Source organism: Mercenaria mercenaria, chromosome 9, assembly GCF_021730395.1.
Source record: "Mercenaria mercenaria strain notata chromosome 9, MADL_Memer_1, whole genome shotgun sequence".
Classification (NCBI taxonomy): Eukaryota; Metazoa; Mollusca; class Bivalvia; order Venerida; family Veneridae; genus Mercenaria; species Mercenaria mercenaria.
In genome coordinates, this window is record NC_069369.1 from 80,869,048 (window position 1) to 80,886,615 (window position 17,568).

Consider the following 17,568-nt stretch of genomic DNA (forward strand, 5'->3'; position numbering starts at 1 on the left):
AAGGCTGATCGGCTATGTTACCTAACGCATCCAGACGATTCAGATTTTGTTTTTAAAAAAGCATTGTGTGCGTTTCTGTAATTTTATATACGTTTTTATACGCTTAGAAATTATTAGACATGCGTATTTGCATTATTTCTATACGTAATTTACGCTAATACGCATCTTATCTGGAACCCTGCTGGAACTATTTTTTGCCTTTCGCTGGATGTTACCCAAGCTTTGTAAGCCTGCGCAATTCTTAAAATGCACATTTATGCTTAATGAGTTACATTCGAGAATTGCACAATTACAAGTCATAAATATGACAGATTACATCGTATATTGGTCATAGCAAAGGGAATTGACACAACTTAACTTCATTCATGCAGTGAACTGTTTGAAGTTTGAGAAATCTAATGGAACTACATCCCTTCACTGTGTTATTTGGTCCATTTAGAGAATCGTTGGATAGCAAGGACTCGTCAAAAGGCTTTCAGCCTTTAGCCGACTCAAAAATAGCATTGGAAATTACCAACAAAGAATCTCAAAGAAAGTCTGACTGAAACACAGAAGCTTTCATCATTGCAATATGCATTCAATGGAAATAATGAAATGCTGTAACTTTTTAAGACAAAAGCTCTCAAAGTAGACAGTGTGCTTGACTAATCAAATACTAGATAGTGACAAAGGTATATCCTAGGAAACTAGAGCTATCACTTGAGTTATTAATGTCTCAGATTTGGATGGTGACGTTGGACAACACTTTTGAGTCGAATATCAGTAACTAAAGAGATAGTGTAAGAATGAATAATTTTTTTACTTCACTTTTCGAAGCATAATCATTCATGGAATATTTCTGCCAGAGTACCTTGTGTCATATGATGTTGGTGGTGATGTAAAACAATTAATTCATGTTTGAATCAAAACCATCTAGTGATAACCTAGACAGTAAATGCATCAGAACTTTGTCCTGAATTTCTCAGTAGTAAAACTAGGTTAAAATTTAAGAAATATTTTTAATGGCCCTTGTGTCGTACAATGTGGGTAATGATGTGGAATAATATTTCAAGTTTGAATCAAATCAATTTAGTGCTATCTAGTACAGATATAGTGAATCTGCATCAAATCTTTAACCTGAAATTCTATGTAAAAATGGTACATATTTCATGAAATAATTGAGATAGAGTTATGGACCTTGTATGACCTCGATATAGGTGATGATGTGGGGCAACTATTTCTAACTTGAAAACAAATCTTTCAGAGATAACAGAGATATTGTGAAAAGCATAAAAATTAATCAGAAATTGTTTGACATGGGGACATAATTCATGACATGTTGGTGCCAGATTTATGGCCCTTTTATCATATGATGCGGTTAATAATGAGGGACAATTATTTTGAATCAAATCCATTCAGTAATAACAGAAACACAGAGAAAGTGCAAGACAAAGGGAACAACAGGAAGGATAAGAATGTAGAAATTTCAGTAGAACAGAGGCCTACCATATATGAATGCCGATTTGAATTCAAAGTTTTCTGTAAGGTCATTATCTGACTCAATTGCTGCTCGTAATCTTGCTTCTGGATTTTCATCAGCTGTCACTTCTAGGAACACATATGTTATACCACTGTATAATTCGGGTACAGGCGGCTCTTGCCTACAGAAGTAAAGATAGTGTTAATGTTGTACATTATTTTACACAAATTGATGAAGCACTTTAATATTTCAACAAATGTACAATGTGAAAATAAAGTGAATTATTGGAAATAACTCAGTATTTATCAGAAAATACACACATGTAGGTGTATCGTGTGTGTCCCAATTCAATCATATGTTAACACATGGCACATCTCTCTTTGAATATTTAAAAAAAATCATATCGTACAATTTTCTATGATGCTGGGAATAAAATTGCTTTAAAAGCAACTTCACATTATTTTTTACTGAAGCAAGCTAAACAGTCTTTTTTTTTTTAAATATTCAAGTAAATTCAGCCCCTTTCTGTCCTTACAATAACATATTTTTCAACTTAATTCTGACTAAAAATCCATTTAAGTTAGATATATAAATTAAGAGCATCGCAATGAAGAACAATATTCGTCTGAATGTTTGACCTTAACCTTGTAGCTAGCCATCCAAAACATACGTTCTGCACATTGTCTCGGTGTGGTGAACATTTGTGTCAAGTTTCTTCAAAATCCTTCAAAGGGAGTTGAGAGTTAAAGAGCTATGACCTTTGACCCTTAAGGTGTGACCTTAAGTGAGACATCCAGAATATGCACTCTGCATGTCATCTTGATGTGGCAAACATTTGTACCAAGTTTCTTTACAATCCTTCAAGCAGTTAAAAAGTTACAGAGCAGACACAAAACACATTCATATGATTATTGACCCGTAAGTGTGACCCTTGACCTTGAAGCCAACCATCCAGGACATGAGCTCTGCACATTGTCCCGATGTGGTAAACATTTGTGCCAAGTTTCTTTGAAATATTCAAGAATTACAGAGTGAACACGAAATTGTTAACAGACGGACAGACAGACACCAGGAGTATAACAAAAAACATGCCTTCTGGCACATAAAAAAAAACTCAGGAGCACAAATTCACATGCCTCATAATACTCCTACATGGTTTCATGACTCTAGGTGATCTGGTTGTGTGAAATTCCAAACAGATCACCAGGTGTGCAACTTAATATTCTTTAAAACATTCCTCTTATATTTTACAACTCATAGTCAAACACTTATATAGATACATGCAACAAAAACTTCTGCCCTCTTTATGCATAATTTTGACAATCAAGAGCCCTTACTCTAGTCTGACTGAGAGAAATCCAGAACAAAATCCAAACTGCATATCTTCGCATGCTGAATAATTTCCCTATGAATTCATGAACCTAGGTCAAAAAATTGTTGAGATATATGCAACACAAATTTTTATGCCTTATTTCATGCATATTTTTTACAATGGGTGACTGAGTGACATCTTTAACAAAACCTCAGGTGAACAACTTCATATACTGAATAATATTCTTGTAATGTGTCATAACCCTATGTTGAGTATTTTTTAAGATACAAGGGACACAAACTTAGACCCTTGTTACTTTTTATGCATTTTTTTTTTTGACTAAGTCAGGAGCCATAACTCTGGTCAGGCTGTGTGAAATCCAAATTAAAACATGTAACCACCCATGCTGAATAACAATCCTGCAAGGATTGATGACTCTAGTCAAATACATTTTTGAGATCTGCACAACACAAATTTGAACAAATGGATGGAGGGACAATGGCGTCTCTAAGTGCCCCACCCCCCAACCCCCCATAAAAATACTTGAGGGGCACAAAAATTTATAGCAAACTCTGGCTAGTAAACAAATCCGTAGATATATTAATATACATCAGTCCTATTTTCTAACACTGTCAATATGGTTGATTTGATTTTACACTTCCAAGAAATAAATTTGAAAAACAGAAAATTTGGTTTTCAGAAAAACTAACCTTTTTCTTCTCTCAAACTCGGAGGAAGAAAGTTTCAGTAATTTGTATAGCCATCCCTTGTTTGTTAAGATCAGCCTGTCAAGCTGAAATAAAAAATAACATGCAAAAGTTCGATAAAATTATCTATATAGCTGACCATTTTTGCTTGAACTCAGATAATTTGAAAACAAGCCTCTGCTTGAACCCATCATCTGTTCCTAGCAAAATCCCTATAAAATGTATATTGTCTGAAGGCTTGAATAATGGATAACTAAAACATAAATTGCACATTCTGTTGAGTTTAAGTGAACAAAGTTCGACTGCATTTCTAAATTCAGCACTTATTTATACATTTACCTTTGCATCATCATTGAAAGTATGTTAATTTACTGTGAAATGTGCATATAACCTTGCTGTAGATTTGTTTCTATACTGGAAAGAATATCAAAATTGTTATTTTCTCACAGATTCCAATTTCTGCAAATTATACATATATACAATCTCTATAAAAAAACAAGTACAAGATCATATCTTCTTTTATTTTTTTAACCTTTAGCCTGCCTTTGCGACTAGTGCAGACCAAGATCAGCCTGCACATCCATGCAGTCTGATCATGGTCTGCATTGTTCGCTTTTCAGTCAGTAAGTTTTCAGCAAACACCCCTTCAAATAATAAATGGTATTGCCTAAATTGAATGATGGACCAGTCAATTTTAGAAATTTAGCAGGGTAAAGGTTAACAGATCATGCTGCTTCAGAAAAAAAAAATCTACTGTTGAAATTTATTTTATTCTGAACATGCAAAACCACCTTAAAGCCGTTTGAGGTTTTCAGTTTTATGGTAAAGTAAAAACAGGAAAATGCAGCTTTCAAAATAGAGAATATACTTAACAGCATAGTTTTTAATGTTGCATATGATATGAAGTTATACTGTCAGGAGTCATAAAGGGAGGTAATAAAAAGGAAATGATTTAATAATACTTCATACTATGTTAATCAAATATTCAGATCTCTGACAATTAGTTGAGATAACAATAACTGATAATAGGCAAAAAACAAATTAATGTATTTTATATTTGTAACAAAAAACAAGAGGGCCATGGTGGCCCTATATCGCTCACCTGTTATCATTGCACTTGAGGACAAGAAGGTCCTCAGAAAAAATATCTAAGTCCAAAGGACAGGAACAACAAAGGAAAGAAATTTAACCAAAAAGAAAAACAAAATTCTTACAAGGTACAGATATGTCAAAATACACCTAAAAATTGGAGGTACCATCCATGTTGTACCACAGAAAAGTGGTCTCGGTTTTTCCCTACGGCCAATAATAAAAAAAGTTACTAAAAATAGGCTATTTATAGTAACGTAAAAGGGAAGTAATTCAAAAGAAAATTATTGTAAGTTAACAAAAGAAGGATCTGCCAAATAAATCTGTTAACATAAATGAAATTTCAGACCAGTATCTTCATTAGTTACGGAGATATACCCATTTTAATTTCAAAAATAAAGGGAGGTAATTTGACATAAAATCAGTCCATAGTTATCTACCCTGATTGGCTCGGTCCAACTAATGACAATAATGAAATTTCAAATAAGTCCTTAAGTACTTACTGATAAAAAATCCATTTTGACTACAATCAGGGGAGGTAATCAGATATAAAATAACTCTGGAAACTACGAATGGATCTGATTTGTCATGGAATCCAAGATTTATTGTTGTTGAAGATATTTTGGAAGTTTGTATCAAATAAAACCATAAATGAAGTCTCTATATGGCTGCAAAAGCCAAAATAGCCAATTTTGGACATTTAAGGGGCCATAACTCTGGAACCCATGATGGAATCTGTCCAGTTTAAGAAAGGAACCAAGATCTTGTGGTGATACAAGTTGTGTGCAAGTTTGGTTAAAATCAAATCATAAATGAAGTTGCTATTGTGCAGACAAGGTCAAAATAGCTAATTTTGGCCCTTTCAGGGGCCATAACTCTGGAACCCATTAGGGGATCTGGCCGGTTCAACAAAGGAACTGAGATCTTATGGCAACACAAGTTTTGTGCAAGTTTGATTAAATTCAAATCATAAATGAAGCTGCTATTGTGCAGACAAGGGCAAAATAGCTAATTCTGGGCCTTTCAGGGGCCATAACTCTGGAACCCATAAAGGAATCTGGCCAGTTCAAGAAAGGAACCAAGATCTTATGGTGAAACAAGTTGTGTGCCAGTTTGGTAAAAATCAAATCATAAATAAAGCTGCTATTGTGCAGACAAGGTCAAAATAGCTGATTTTGGCCCTTTCAGGGGCCATAACTCTGGAACCCATAACGGGATCTGGCCAGTTCAAGAAAGGAACCGAGATCTTATGGTGATACAAGTTGTGTGTAAGTTTGGTTAAAATAAAATCATAAATGAAACCACTATCGTGCAGACAAGAAATTGTTGACAGACGGACGAACGCACGGATGCACACACGACGGACGACAGACGAAGGGTGATCACAAAAGCTCACCTTGTCACTATGTGACAGGTGAGCTAAAAATGGAACTACTCCCTTAAAAATCGAATTCTACATTGCAGAAATCTTTTTTATCCAAATATGCATAACTTACGAAAGGTTTAATTCGTTCAATTAATTCACGGGATGGGAGACTATCCAGATCATTGAAATCATCCTGGAATGGTTCGTTAATCAATCCCATCACGACTTTGTATAACTCTGTAAAATAAAATGAAAATATGTCAACCAACAACAAACATCTGACATTCCCAGTGCATTCTTAATGATGCTTATACAACTAAAAAATAGGACACAATATTGTCTTGCATCTGTTTTAGTTTACAATTAACTAGAATGTGTCTGTAGGACACAGGGTGTGCCCCCTACTGGTACATTTGTCACAAATAAGGGGAAATAATTCAAATGTTTGCAGTCTTAATAGGATATAGCCTCAACAAACATTTTATGAAAAGGATTCATTATTCTAGGCCCTATCATTTTTGAGCTATGAGCATCACAAACAAAAAATCCACTATTTTGGCTATTTCAAGGGCCATTATACTCTGTAATAAGAGCTAAGATTCTCAAGAAGAATGCTAAGTGTGCAAGGTCACATCACGTTAAAGACTCCAGCAAGGTTTCCTGAAATTACATCTCATACTTTTTGAGCTAGGCACATAATTAGGTGAAAAAGTGCATTTTTTTTACTATTTCAGGGACCATAACTTTAAAAATAGGGGGTGGAGCCAGCCAAAAAATTAGAGGTGTGCAAGTTTATATCTTGATAAAGACTTATGCTGGTATTCAACCATTTATATTAAATACTTTTTGAGCTAGGTGCTTCACAAGGTGAAAATGTACATTTTTGACTATTTCAGGGGCCATAACTCTAAAAATAGGGGACGGACCCAAGTGAAAAATTGGAGGTGCGCAAGTTCATATCATGATTAAGACTCATGCAAGGTTTCATGAATCTATATCAAATACTTTTTGAGCTAGGCATGTCACAAAGTGAAAATGTGCATTTTTTACTATTTCAGGGGCAATAACTCTGAAAATAGGGGGCGGACCCAAATGCGAAATAGGAGGTGCGCAAGTTCATATCATGATTAACACTCATGCAAGGTTTTATGAATCTATATCAAATCTTTTTTGAGCTAGGCGTGTCACAAGGTGAAAATGTGCAATTTTGACTATTTCAAGGTGCACAAGTTTATATCATGATTAAGACTGTTGAAAGGTTTCATGAATCTATATCAAATACTTTTTGAGCTAGGTATGTCACAAGGTGAAAACAAGAAATGCGGCAATGCCACGAAACCAGGTTTTCAACACTTTCATAAGAATAAACAAGAGGACCATGATGGTCCTGAATCGCTCACCTCTTCCCACATGACCCAGTTTTGAGTATGACGTCGTTTTTTCTATTATTTGACACAGTGACCTAGTTTTTGAGCTCATGTGACCCAGTTTTGAACTTGACCTAGATATTATCAAGATAAAAATTCTGACCAATTTTCATGAAGATCCATTGAAAAATATGGTCTCTAGAGAGGTCACAACGTTTTTCTATTATTTGACCTATTGACCTAGTTTTCAAAGCTACGTGACCCTGTTTTGAACTTTACCTAGATATCATCAAGGTGAACATTCTCCCTAATTTTCATGAAGATCTCATGAAAAATATGGCCTCTAAAGAGGTCACAAGGTTTTTCTATTTTCATACCTACTGGCCTAGTTTTTGACCGCATGTGACCGCAGTTTCGAAACTGACCTAGATATCTTCAAGGTGAACATTCAGATCAATTTTCATGAAGATCCATTGAAAAATATAGCCTCTAGAGAGGTCAAAAGATTTTTCTAATTTTAGACCTACTGACCTAGTTTTTGACCGCAGTTGACCCAGTTTCAAACTTGACCTAGATATCATCAAGATGAACATTCAGACCAACTTTCATACAGATCCCATGAAAAGTATGGCCTCTAGAGAGGTCACAAGGTTTTTCTATTTTTAGACCTACTGACCTAGTTTTTGATGGCACGTGACCCAGTTTCGAACTTGACCTAGATATCATCAAGGTGAACGTTCTGACCAATTTTCATGAAGATCTTGTGAAATATATGGCCTCTAGAGAGGTCACAAGGTTTTTCTATTTTTAGACCTACTGACCTAGTTTTTATCAGCACGTGACCCAGTTTCGAACTTGACCTAGATATCATCAAGGTGAACATTCTGACCAATTTTCATAAAGATCCCATGAAAAATGTGACCTCTAGAGTGGTCACAAGCAAAAGTTTATGGACTGACGGACGGACGGACGACGGACACCGCGCGATCACAAAAGCTCACCTTGTCACTTTGTGACAGGTGAGCTAAAAGGTATACTGAATCACAGTGCACCACTTTAAAGCACAACCCTAACCCTAATCCTATTTTTAGTAACAATGACCTTGACCTTGATCCCAGAAACCCCAAAATCAATCCCAAGCTACAACTTTATATAAGTTTTCTATACACCAAATTTCATCATGATAGCTCATTCCTAAGTTAAGTTATTGACCGGAAACCCTTTTTCTATTTTAAGTAACAGTGAGCTTGACCTTGACACCAGAAACCCAAAAATCAAGCCCAGCCTTTGTCTTGATATAAGCTACATACATACCAAGTTTTATTCAAATATCTTTACCGAAACAAAAGTTATTGACTGGAAACACCAGTTCGACGCCGCCGCCCGCCCATCCGCCCGCCCGCCCGACCAACGACATACCCCAATCTACTTTTCATAAGAATAAAAAAGTATACTGAATCACAGTGCATCACTTTAAAGCACAACCCTAACCCTAACCCTAACCCTAACCCTAACCTAACCCTATTTTTAGTAACAATGACCTTGACCTTGATCCAAGAAACCCCAAAATCAATCCCAAGCTACAACTTTATATAAGTTTTCTATACACCAAGTTTCATCATGATAGCTCATTTCTAAGTTAAGTTATTGACCGGAAACCCTTTTTCTATTTTAAGTAACAGTGACCTTGACCTTGACCCCAGAAACCCCAAAATCAATCCCAGCCTTTGTCTTGATATAAGCTACATACATACCAAGTTTTATTCAAATATCTTTACCGAAACAAAAGTTATTGACCGGAAACACTTTTTCTATTTTAAGTAACAGTGACCTTGACCCCAGAAACCCCAAAATCAATCCTAGCCTTTGTCTTGATATAAGCTACATACACACCAAGTTTTATTCAAATATCTTTACCGAAACAAAAGTTATTGACCGGAAACACCAGTTTGACGCCGCCGCCCGCCTGCCCGACCAACGACATACCCCAATCTAATAACTCAGGTTTTCGTTGAAAACCTGGTTAATGAGCATATTTGACTATTTCAGGGGCCATAACTCTGAAAATAGGGGGCTGAGCAAGACGAAAAATAGGAGGTGCACAAGTTTATATCATGATTAAGACTCATGCAAGGTTTCATGAATCTATATCAAATACTTTTTGAGCTAGGCGTGTCACAAGGTAAAAATGTGCATTTTTGACTATTTCAGGGGCCATAACTCTGAAAATAGGGACAGAGCCAGACGAAAAATAGGAGGTGCACAAGTTCATATCATGATAACAAGAGGACCATGATGGTCCTGAATCGCTCACCTATCCCCACATGACCCAGTGTTGAACAGAGTATGACATCGTTATTTCTATCATTTGACATAGTGACCTAGTTTTTGAGCACATGTGACCTAGATATCATCAAGATAAAAAATTCTGACCAATTTTCATGAAGATCCATTGAAAAATATGGCCTCTAGAGAGGTCACAAGGTTTTTCTATTATTTGACCTAATGACCTAGTTTTTGAAGGCACGTGACCCACTTTTGAACTTGACCTAGATATCATCAAGGTCAACATTCTCACCAATTTTCATGAAGATCTCTTGAAAAATATGGCCTCTAGAGAAGTCACAAGGTTTTCTATTTTTCGACCTTCGGCCCTTTTTTTTGACCGCACGTGACCCAGTTACGAACCTGACCTAGATATCATCAAGCTGAACATTCTCACCAATTTTCATGAAGATCCATTGAGAAATATGGCCTCTAGAGAGGTCACAAGGTTTTTCTATTTTTAGACCTACTGACCTAGTTTTTGACCCCACCTGACCCAGTTTCAAATTTGACCTAGATATCATCAAGGTGAACATTCTGACCAATATTCATGAAGATCTCATGAAAAATATGGCCTCTAGAGAGGTCACAAGGTTTTTCTATTTTTAGATCTACTGACCTAGTTTTTAACCCCACGTGATCCAGTTTCGAACATGACTTAGATATCATCAAGGTAAACATTCTGACCAATATTCATGAAGATCTCATGAAAAATATGGCCTCTAGAGAGGTCACAAGGTTTTTCTATTTTTAGATCTACTGACCTAGTTTTTAACCCCACGTGATCCAGTTTCGAACTTGACTTAGATATCATCAAGGTAAACATTCTGACTAATTTTCATGAAGATCCATTGAAAAATATGGCCTCTAGAGAGGTCACAAGGTTTTTCTATTTTTAGACCTAATGACCTAGTTTTTGACCGCACGTGATCCAGTTTCGAACTTGACCTAGATATCATCAAGGTGAACATTTTGACCAATTTTCATGAAGATCCATTGAGAAATATGGCCTCTAGAGAGGTCACAAGGTTTTTCTATTTTTAGACCTACTGACCTAGTTTTTGATGGCACGTGACCCAGTTTCGAACTTGACCTAGAATTTACCAAGATGAACATTCTGACCCATTTTCATAAAATTCCCATGAAAAATGTGACCTCTAGAGATGTCACATGGAAAAGTTTACGGACGCACGGACGACGGACACCGCGCGATCACAAAAGCTCACCTTGTCACTTTGTGACAGGTGAGCTAAAAACTCATGCAAGGTTTCATCAATTTATATCAAATACTTTTCGAGCTAGGCGTGTCACGAACTTCGGACGAACAGATGGATGCACAGATGGACGGATAAGACCAAATCTATATGCCCCCACCACTCATTAGGGGGCACAAAAAGTACATCCAATAGTTTCCACTGCTCATCTTTTCATGCATATCATTGTTCCTGCCCATGTACTTTACCTAGGGATTAGAAGGGTTGAGCAGCTATTGTGAAACCTAGTTTTGTTGTTGTTTTTTTTTCGTTTTGGATTTAATGCCATTCTTCAACAGTATTTCAGTAGTGTAATAGTGGGTAGTTAATCTAGCCACTGTTCCTGGCTTCTGTTCCAATAAAAACCTGTTCTCCCCAAGTAACTGCCAACTTCTCCAAATGAATCAGAGCTGGAGGACCAATGATTTCAGACACAATGTCTTTTATCAAATCACCACAGAGAACATATACCCCACTCGGTGATCAAACTCATGAACCATGATTCATAGACCTGCACTCTCCCTACCGAGCTAATTAGTTAGGCAAATGGGAAACCAAGAATAACAAGGTCAAACAAGTAAATATTGGTAAAACAAATTGATGATTCCAAAATTTGTACCTGTATTATAGTTTTCTAATGTTGAATAATCAAAAGGCAATATCTCACTGAAAAATTATTCCAACAGATAAGGAAGAAAATAAGCACACCTTGAAAGTGAAGCATCCTACCAATTATTTCTGAATTCAGGACAGCGGTTGCTGAGAAATGAGTGAGTGAGTGAGTGAGTTGGGTTTTACAGCGAATCGACACAAAATGGTCATATATCGCCGAGAAGAAGTCATATCGCAAACGCCAACCGTAAAGCATAAACATTGATGTAAGAATGTAAAGCATACCTAAAAACATCCATGTAAAAATGTAAAGAACACTATGAATAATGTAAAACATATCTAAAAACATCCATGTAACAAGAGGACCATGATGGTCCTGAATCGCTCACCTGTCCCCACATGAACTGAGTATGACGTCGTTTTTTCTATTATTTGACACAGTGACCTAGTTTTAGAGCTCATGTGACCTAGTTCTGAACTTGACCTAGATATCATCAAGATAAAAATTCTGACCAATTTTCATGAAGATCCATTTAAAGATATGGCCTCTAGAGAGGTCACAAGGTTTTTCTATTATTTGACATAATGAACTAGCTTTTGAAGGCATGTGACCCAGTTTTGTACTTGACCTAGATATCATCAAGGTGAACATTCTCACCAGTTTTCATGAAGATCCATTGAAAAATATGGCTTCTATAGAGGTCACAAGGTTTTTCTATGTTTAGACCTAGCGACCTAGTTTTTGACCGCAGTTGACCTAGTTTCGAACTTGACCTAGATATCATCAAGATGAACATTCAGACCAACTTTCATAAAGATCCCATGAAAAATATGGCCTCTACAGAGGTCACAAGTTTTTTCTATTATTTGACCTACTGACCTAGTTTTTCACCACATGTGACCCAGTTTCAATCTTGACCTAGATATTATCAAGATGAACATTCTGACCAATTTTCATGCAGATCCCATGAAAAATCTGGCCTCTACAGAGGTCACAAGGTTTTTCTATTATCTGACCTACTGACCTAGTTTTTGATTGCACGTAACCCAGTTTCGAACTTGACTTAGATATCATCAAGATGAACATTCTGACCAATTTTCATGCAGGTCCCATGAAAAATATGACCTCTAGAGAGGTCACAAGGTTTTTCTATTATTTGACCTACTGACCTAGTTTTTGACCGCACGTGACCCAGTTTCAAAAAAGACCTAAATATCATCAAGGTGAACATTCTCACCAATTTTCATGAAGATCCATTGAAAAATATGGCCTCTAGGGAGGTCAGAAGGATTTTCTATTTTTAGACCTACTGACCTAGTTTTGGAACGCAGTTGACCCAGTTTCGAACTTGACCTATATATGATCAAGATGAACATTCTGACCAATTTTCATGCAGATCCCATGAAATATATGGCCTCTACAGAGGTCACAAGGTTTTTCTATTATTTGACCTAGTGACCTAGTTTTGGACCGGACGTGACCCAGTTTCGAACTTGACCTAGATATCATCAAGATGAACATTCTGACCAATTTTCATGCAGATCCCATGAAAAATATGACCTCTAGAGAGGTAACAAGGATTTTCTATTATTTGACCTACTGACCTAGTTTTTGACCACAGTCAACCCAGTTTCAAACTCGACCTAGATATCATTAAGATGAACATTCTGACCAATTTTCATGCAGATCCCATGAAAAATACGGCCTCTACAGAGGTCACAAGGTTTTTCTATTATTTGACCTACTGACCTAGTTTTGGACCGGACGTGACCCAGTTTCGAACTTGACCTAGATATCATCAAGACGAACATTCTGACTAATTTTCATGCAGATCCCATGAAAAATATGACCTGTAGAGAGGTCACAAGGATTTTCTATTATTTGACCTACTAACCTAGTTTTTGACCGCAGTTGACCCAGTTTCAAACTTGATCTAGATATCATCAAGATAAACATTCTGACCAATTTTCATGAAGATCCATTGAAAAATATGGCCTCTAGAGAAGTCACAAGGTTTTTCTATTTTTAGACCTACTGACCTAGTTTTTGATCGCACATGACCCAGTTTCGAACTTGACCTAGATATCATCAAGGTGAACATTCTGACCAACTTTCATAAAGATCCCATGAAAAATGTGACCTCTAGAGTGGTCACAAGCAAAAAGTTTACGCACGGACGCACGGACGACGGACGCTGCGCGATCACAAAAGCTCACCTTGTCACTTTGTGACAGGTGAGCTAAAAATGTAAAGCATATAAAAAATCAGTTTTGTAAAAATGTATGAGTGTGTGTTAAAATATCAGCTGCAAACATAATAATATTGCAAGATGTAAATAAAAATATGAAACGTTAGATTTTTGTATATATTCCTGTCTGCTTTAGAAACAATAAAATATTTCCGACTGAAATGTTTTCAAATAACTCTTTCAAAGACTGAACGTCATAATATGTACTACATTATTATAGCTTACTCTGTGAGCTAACAAGAGCTGTCACAGGAGACAGCATGCTCGACTATTTGGATGCTGGATAGTGAAACTGGGCACATCTGAGAAAACTGGATCTGTCACTGGAGTGTTTATTAACTCCAATGGTGGGTGAAGATATTGCACAATAGCCTGAGTCTCTGTCAACAATATTAAGAAATAAGAGAAGTACAGATAAAGTGTATCAAAACACTATACAAGTACAGCCTAAGCAAAAAGGGGGCATAATTAATTAAATATTGGTGCAAGAGTTATGCATCTTGTATCATATGATGTGGGTGATGATGTGGAACAACTACTTCAAGTTTGAATCAAATGCATTTCATAATAACTGAGATATAGTGAAAATGCATCAAAATTAACTTTTAATTCTAAGTAAAAGGGGCATAATTCATGAAAAATTGGTGCCAAAGTTATGCACCTTGTGTTAAATGGTGTGGGTGATGATGTTGAACAAACTATTTTAAGTTTGAATCAAAGCCATTCAGTAATAACAGAGATAAAGTGAAAGTGCAAAAAGTAAAAAGGTGTTTGTTTGTTTTTTTGGGTTTAACGCCGTTTTTCAACAGTATTTCAGTCATGTAACGGCAGGCAGTTAACCTATCCAGTTTTCCTGGATTCTGTACCAGTACAAACCTGTTCTCCGCAAGTAACTGCCAACTTCCCCACATGAATCAGAGGTGGAGGACTAATGATTTTAAAAAGGTGGAATAATTCATGAAAAATTGGTGCCAGAGTTATGCACCTTGTGCCAAATGGTGTGGGTGATGATGTTGAACAACTATTTTAAGTTTGAATCAAATCCATTCAGTAATAACAGTGATAGAGTGAAAGTGCATCAAAACTTTAACCTGAAATTCTAAGTAAAAAGGGGGAATAATTCATGAAAAATTGGTGCCAGAGTTATGCACCTTGTGTCATATGGCATGGGTGATGATGTTGGACAACGATTTGAAGTTTGAATCAAATCCATTCAGTAATAACAGTGATAGAGTGAAAGTGCATCAAAACTTTAACCTGAAATTCTAAGTAAAAAGGGGGAATAATTCATGAAAAATTGGTGCCAGAGTTATGCACCTTGTGCCATATGGTGTGGGTGATGATGTTGGACAATGATTTTAAGTTTGAATCAAATCCATTCAGTAATAACTGAGATAGAGTGAAAGTCAAAACTTTTACCTGAAATTCTAAGTAAAAAGGGGGAATAATTCATAAAAAATTTGTGCCAGAGTTATGCATCTTGTGTCATATGATGTGGGTGATGATGTTAAACAAGTATTTTAAGTTTGAATCAAATCCATTCATTAATAACAGAGATAGAGTGAAAGTGCATCAAAACTTCAACCTTAAAAACTAAGTGAAAAGGGGAGATAAATCATAAAATATTGGTGCCAGAGTTATGGCCCTTATGTCAGATGATGTGGGTGATGATGAGGAAAAACTATTTCAAGTTTGAATTAAATCCATCAAGTAATTACAGAGATAAGTTAAAAAAAGAGAAAGTGTAAAAAAACTTTAACCAAGGTGGGGACATGGAAAGACGCCGACGCCGGGTTGAGTAGGATAGCTCTCCTTATACTTCGTATAGTCAAGCTAAAAATAGACCAGACTTACAGGTACCCCTCCAAGGCCTATACAACGCATTCTGATACGTACAAACTTATATTCTTATTGTTTATGAATACATTATTGAATTGTCAGTCCTTACCATCGTGTCCTGGTTCATCCTCACACTTAGTCCAGTCCAGTCCTGTTACACGTTGGAAATACGCAGCATAGGTGGTATTCATTTTGGCCTCCATCAGGGCATCAATGTAGCCTTCACATACATTATACGTTTTGTGCCATTCAATCATCCCTTCTATACATGCAGACAGCATTCTGATGTAAATAAGTTCAAATGGCATAAAAACAAACAAATATGCAGTGAAAATGCAAGCCCCAATTTGAATACCATCATCTTATTGGGCATAACAAAACTTAAATGTGGAATAGGTTTTCCTAGTCAGGAGAGGTAAATCTGAGGCACATTCTTTTAAATTAGTTTAAATGTATGTGTACACACTGTTATGAACGGGCTTCAATATGTGAACGGGCTTCAATATGTGTTCACATTCTTTGAAATGAATCACATTCTTATGAATTGGTTTAATGACACTTCCTAGAATTTTTTTCTACCGAAAGAACTGTTTTAATTTTACATAACATCTACTTCAATATATAGTCTGTCAATTTTAGCGATCATAAAGGTAAACCACCATGCCAGTTTTTAGCCTTTACTCTGCTAAATTTCTGATATGAATTGGTTTATCTTTCAATTTGGGCAGTATCATTTAATATTCGAATGGGGTGTTCACATGATCTTGGTCTGCACTGGTCGCAAAGGCAGAATCACTTGCTGACAGCAGGCTGAAGGTTAAGGTATGGACAGTATAAGTACATGACTAATTTGATATTGGTATTCAAGTTTAAAAACCAAGAACTGAAGCAAACTATGAATTAAATTTCATGACAAACTGATTAATTTTCTGAAAATTTCACTTAACTCCACATAATGAGTTTGCTTTCAATATAAACAAAAAGTGTCCGATACCGACAGAAAATTATCAAACTTTGTACTTAAAAAACAGAATTGTAAGTAACAGACCAGCCACTGCAAGACAGGCTACACAATAACAACTGCCCTTTAACCTTTAGCCTGCTGGCGGCAATTGGTTTTGCCTTTGCGACCAGTGCAGACCAAAACAGCCTGCACGTCCATGCAGGCTGATCATGGTCTGCACTGTTCGCTATTCAGTCAGTAAATTTTCAGTGAACTCCCCTTCGAATAATAAATGGTATTGCCCAAATTGAATGATTGACCAGTCCATTTTAGAAATTTAGCAGGCTAAAGGTTAATGTACTGTAAAATCATTTAACTCCCATAACTAACAGGGCATAAACACATACCTGCATTGTTCAGCCACAGTTTCCGCACCCCCATAAACACCCATAACATATGGAGCACAAGAAGCTGTCACTGTGTTTATTATCTGATCACCATCTAAACAGTCATAATCAGCGTCCAATGGAAAAACTTTTACTGGAAAAAAAAGAACAACAAAATAGCTCATTAGCACTACAAATATATTATACACTTATAACACTATGGCTAGCTCATAATCTAATGGTCATATGTTGTGTTTTTTTTCTTTTCAGATATGCAAAAACTAAACAAACTGGTTTGGTTTTTTTCTCCTTTTTTGTGGAAACAAAAAAATAGGGGGAAAAACCAACCAGGAAGGGAGAAAATCAAAGGCCTGACGGGCCTGAGGGTCGGCTAATGATTGATGTACTGGTAGTATAGTCTACCATTTTCAGTTTGTTTTTAGCTTTTTTTCCCCAAACTTTTTTCCCCAGACTATTTTTTGTCTTTCGCTGGATGTTACGCAAGCTTGATAAGCCTGCGCAATTCATGAAATGCACAGCGCAATAAACTTGTTATTTGCGCAATGATTTTAAAGATTATTTTTTGAAACAGTCACAAATGAATAATTTGGCTAATAAGTTAATATGCAGTTTTTATTTGAATTTGTGAACATCATAATTG

At 36.2% G+C, this 17,568-nt stretch overlaps 1 protein-coding gene across 6 annotated transcripts in view; it reads right to left on the reverse strand.

The window, feature by feature from the left end:
* LOC123546327 (uncharacterized) overlaps positions 1-17,568 on the reverse strand; it is a 313,757-nt gene that overhangs the window by 83,515 nt on the left and 212,674 nt on the right. For all 6 annotated transcript variants that reach the window (XM_053551859.1, XM_053551862.1, XM_053551858.1 and 3 more), the window contains exons 84-88: positions 16,929-17,061; positions 15,688-15,860; positions 6,064-6,170; positions 3,482-3,564; positions 1,486-1,640 (exon numbers count right to left, since the gene is read on the reverse strand). In XM_053551859.1, coding sequence (XP_053407834.1) covers positions 1,486-1,640; positions 3,482-3,564; positions 6,064-6,170; positions 15,688-15,860; positions 16,929-17,061 — 651 coding nt within the window. The remainder of the gene's footprint in view (positions 1-1,485; positions 1,641-3,481; positions 3,565-6,063; positions 6,171-15,687; positions 15,861-16,928; positions 17,062-17,568) is intronic.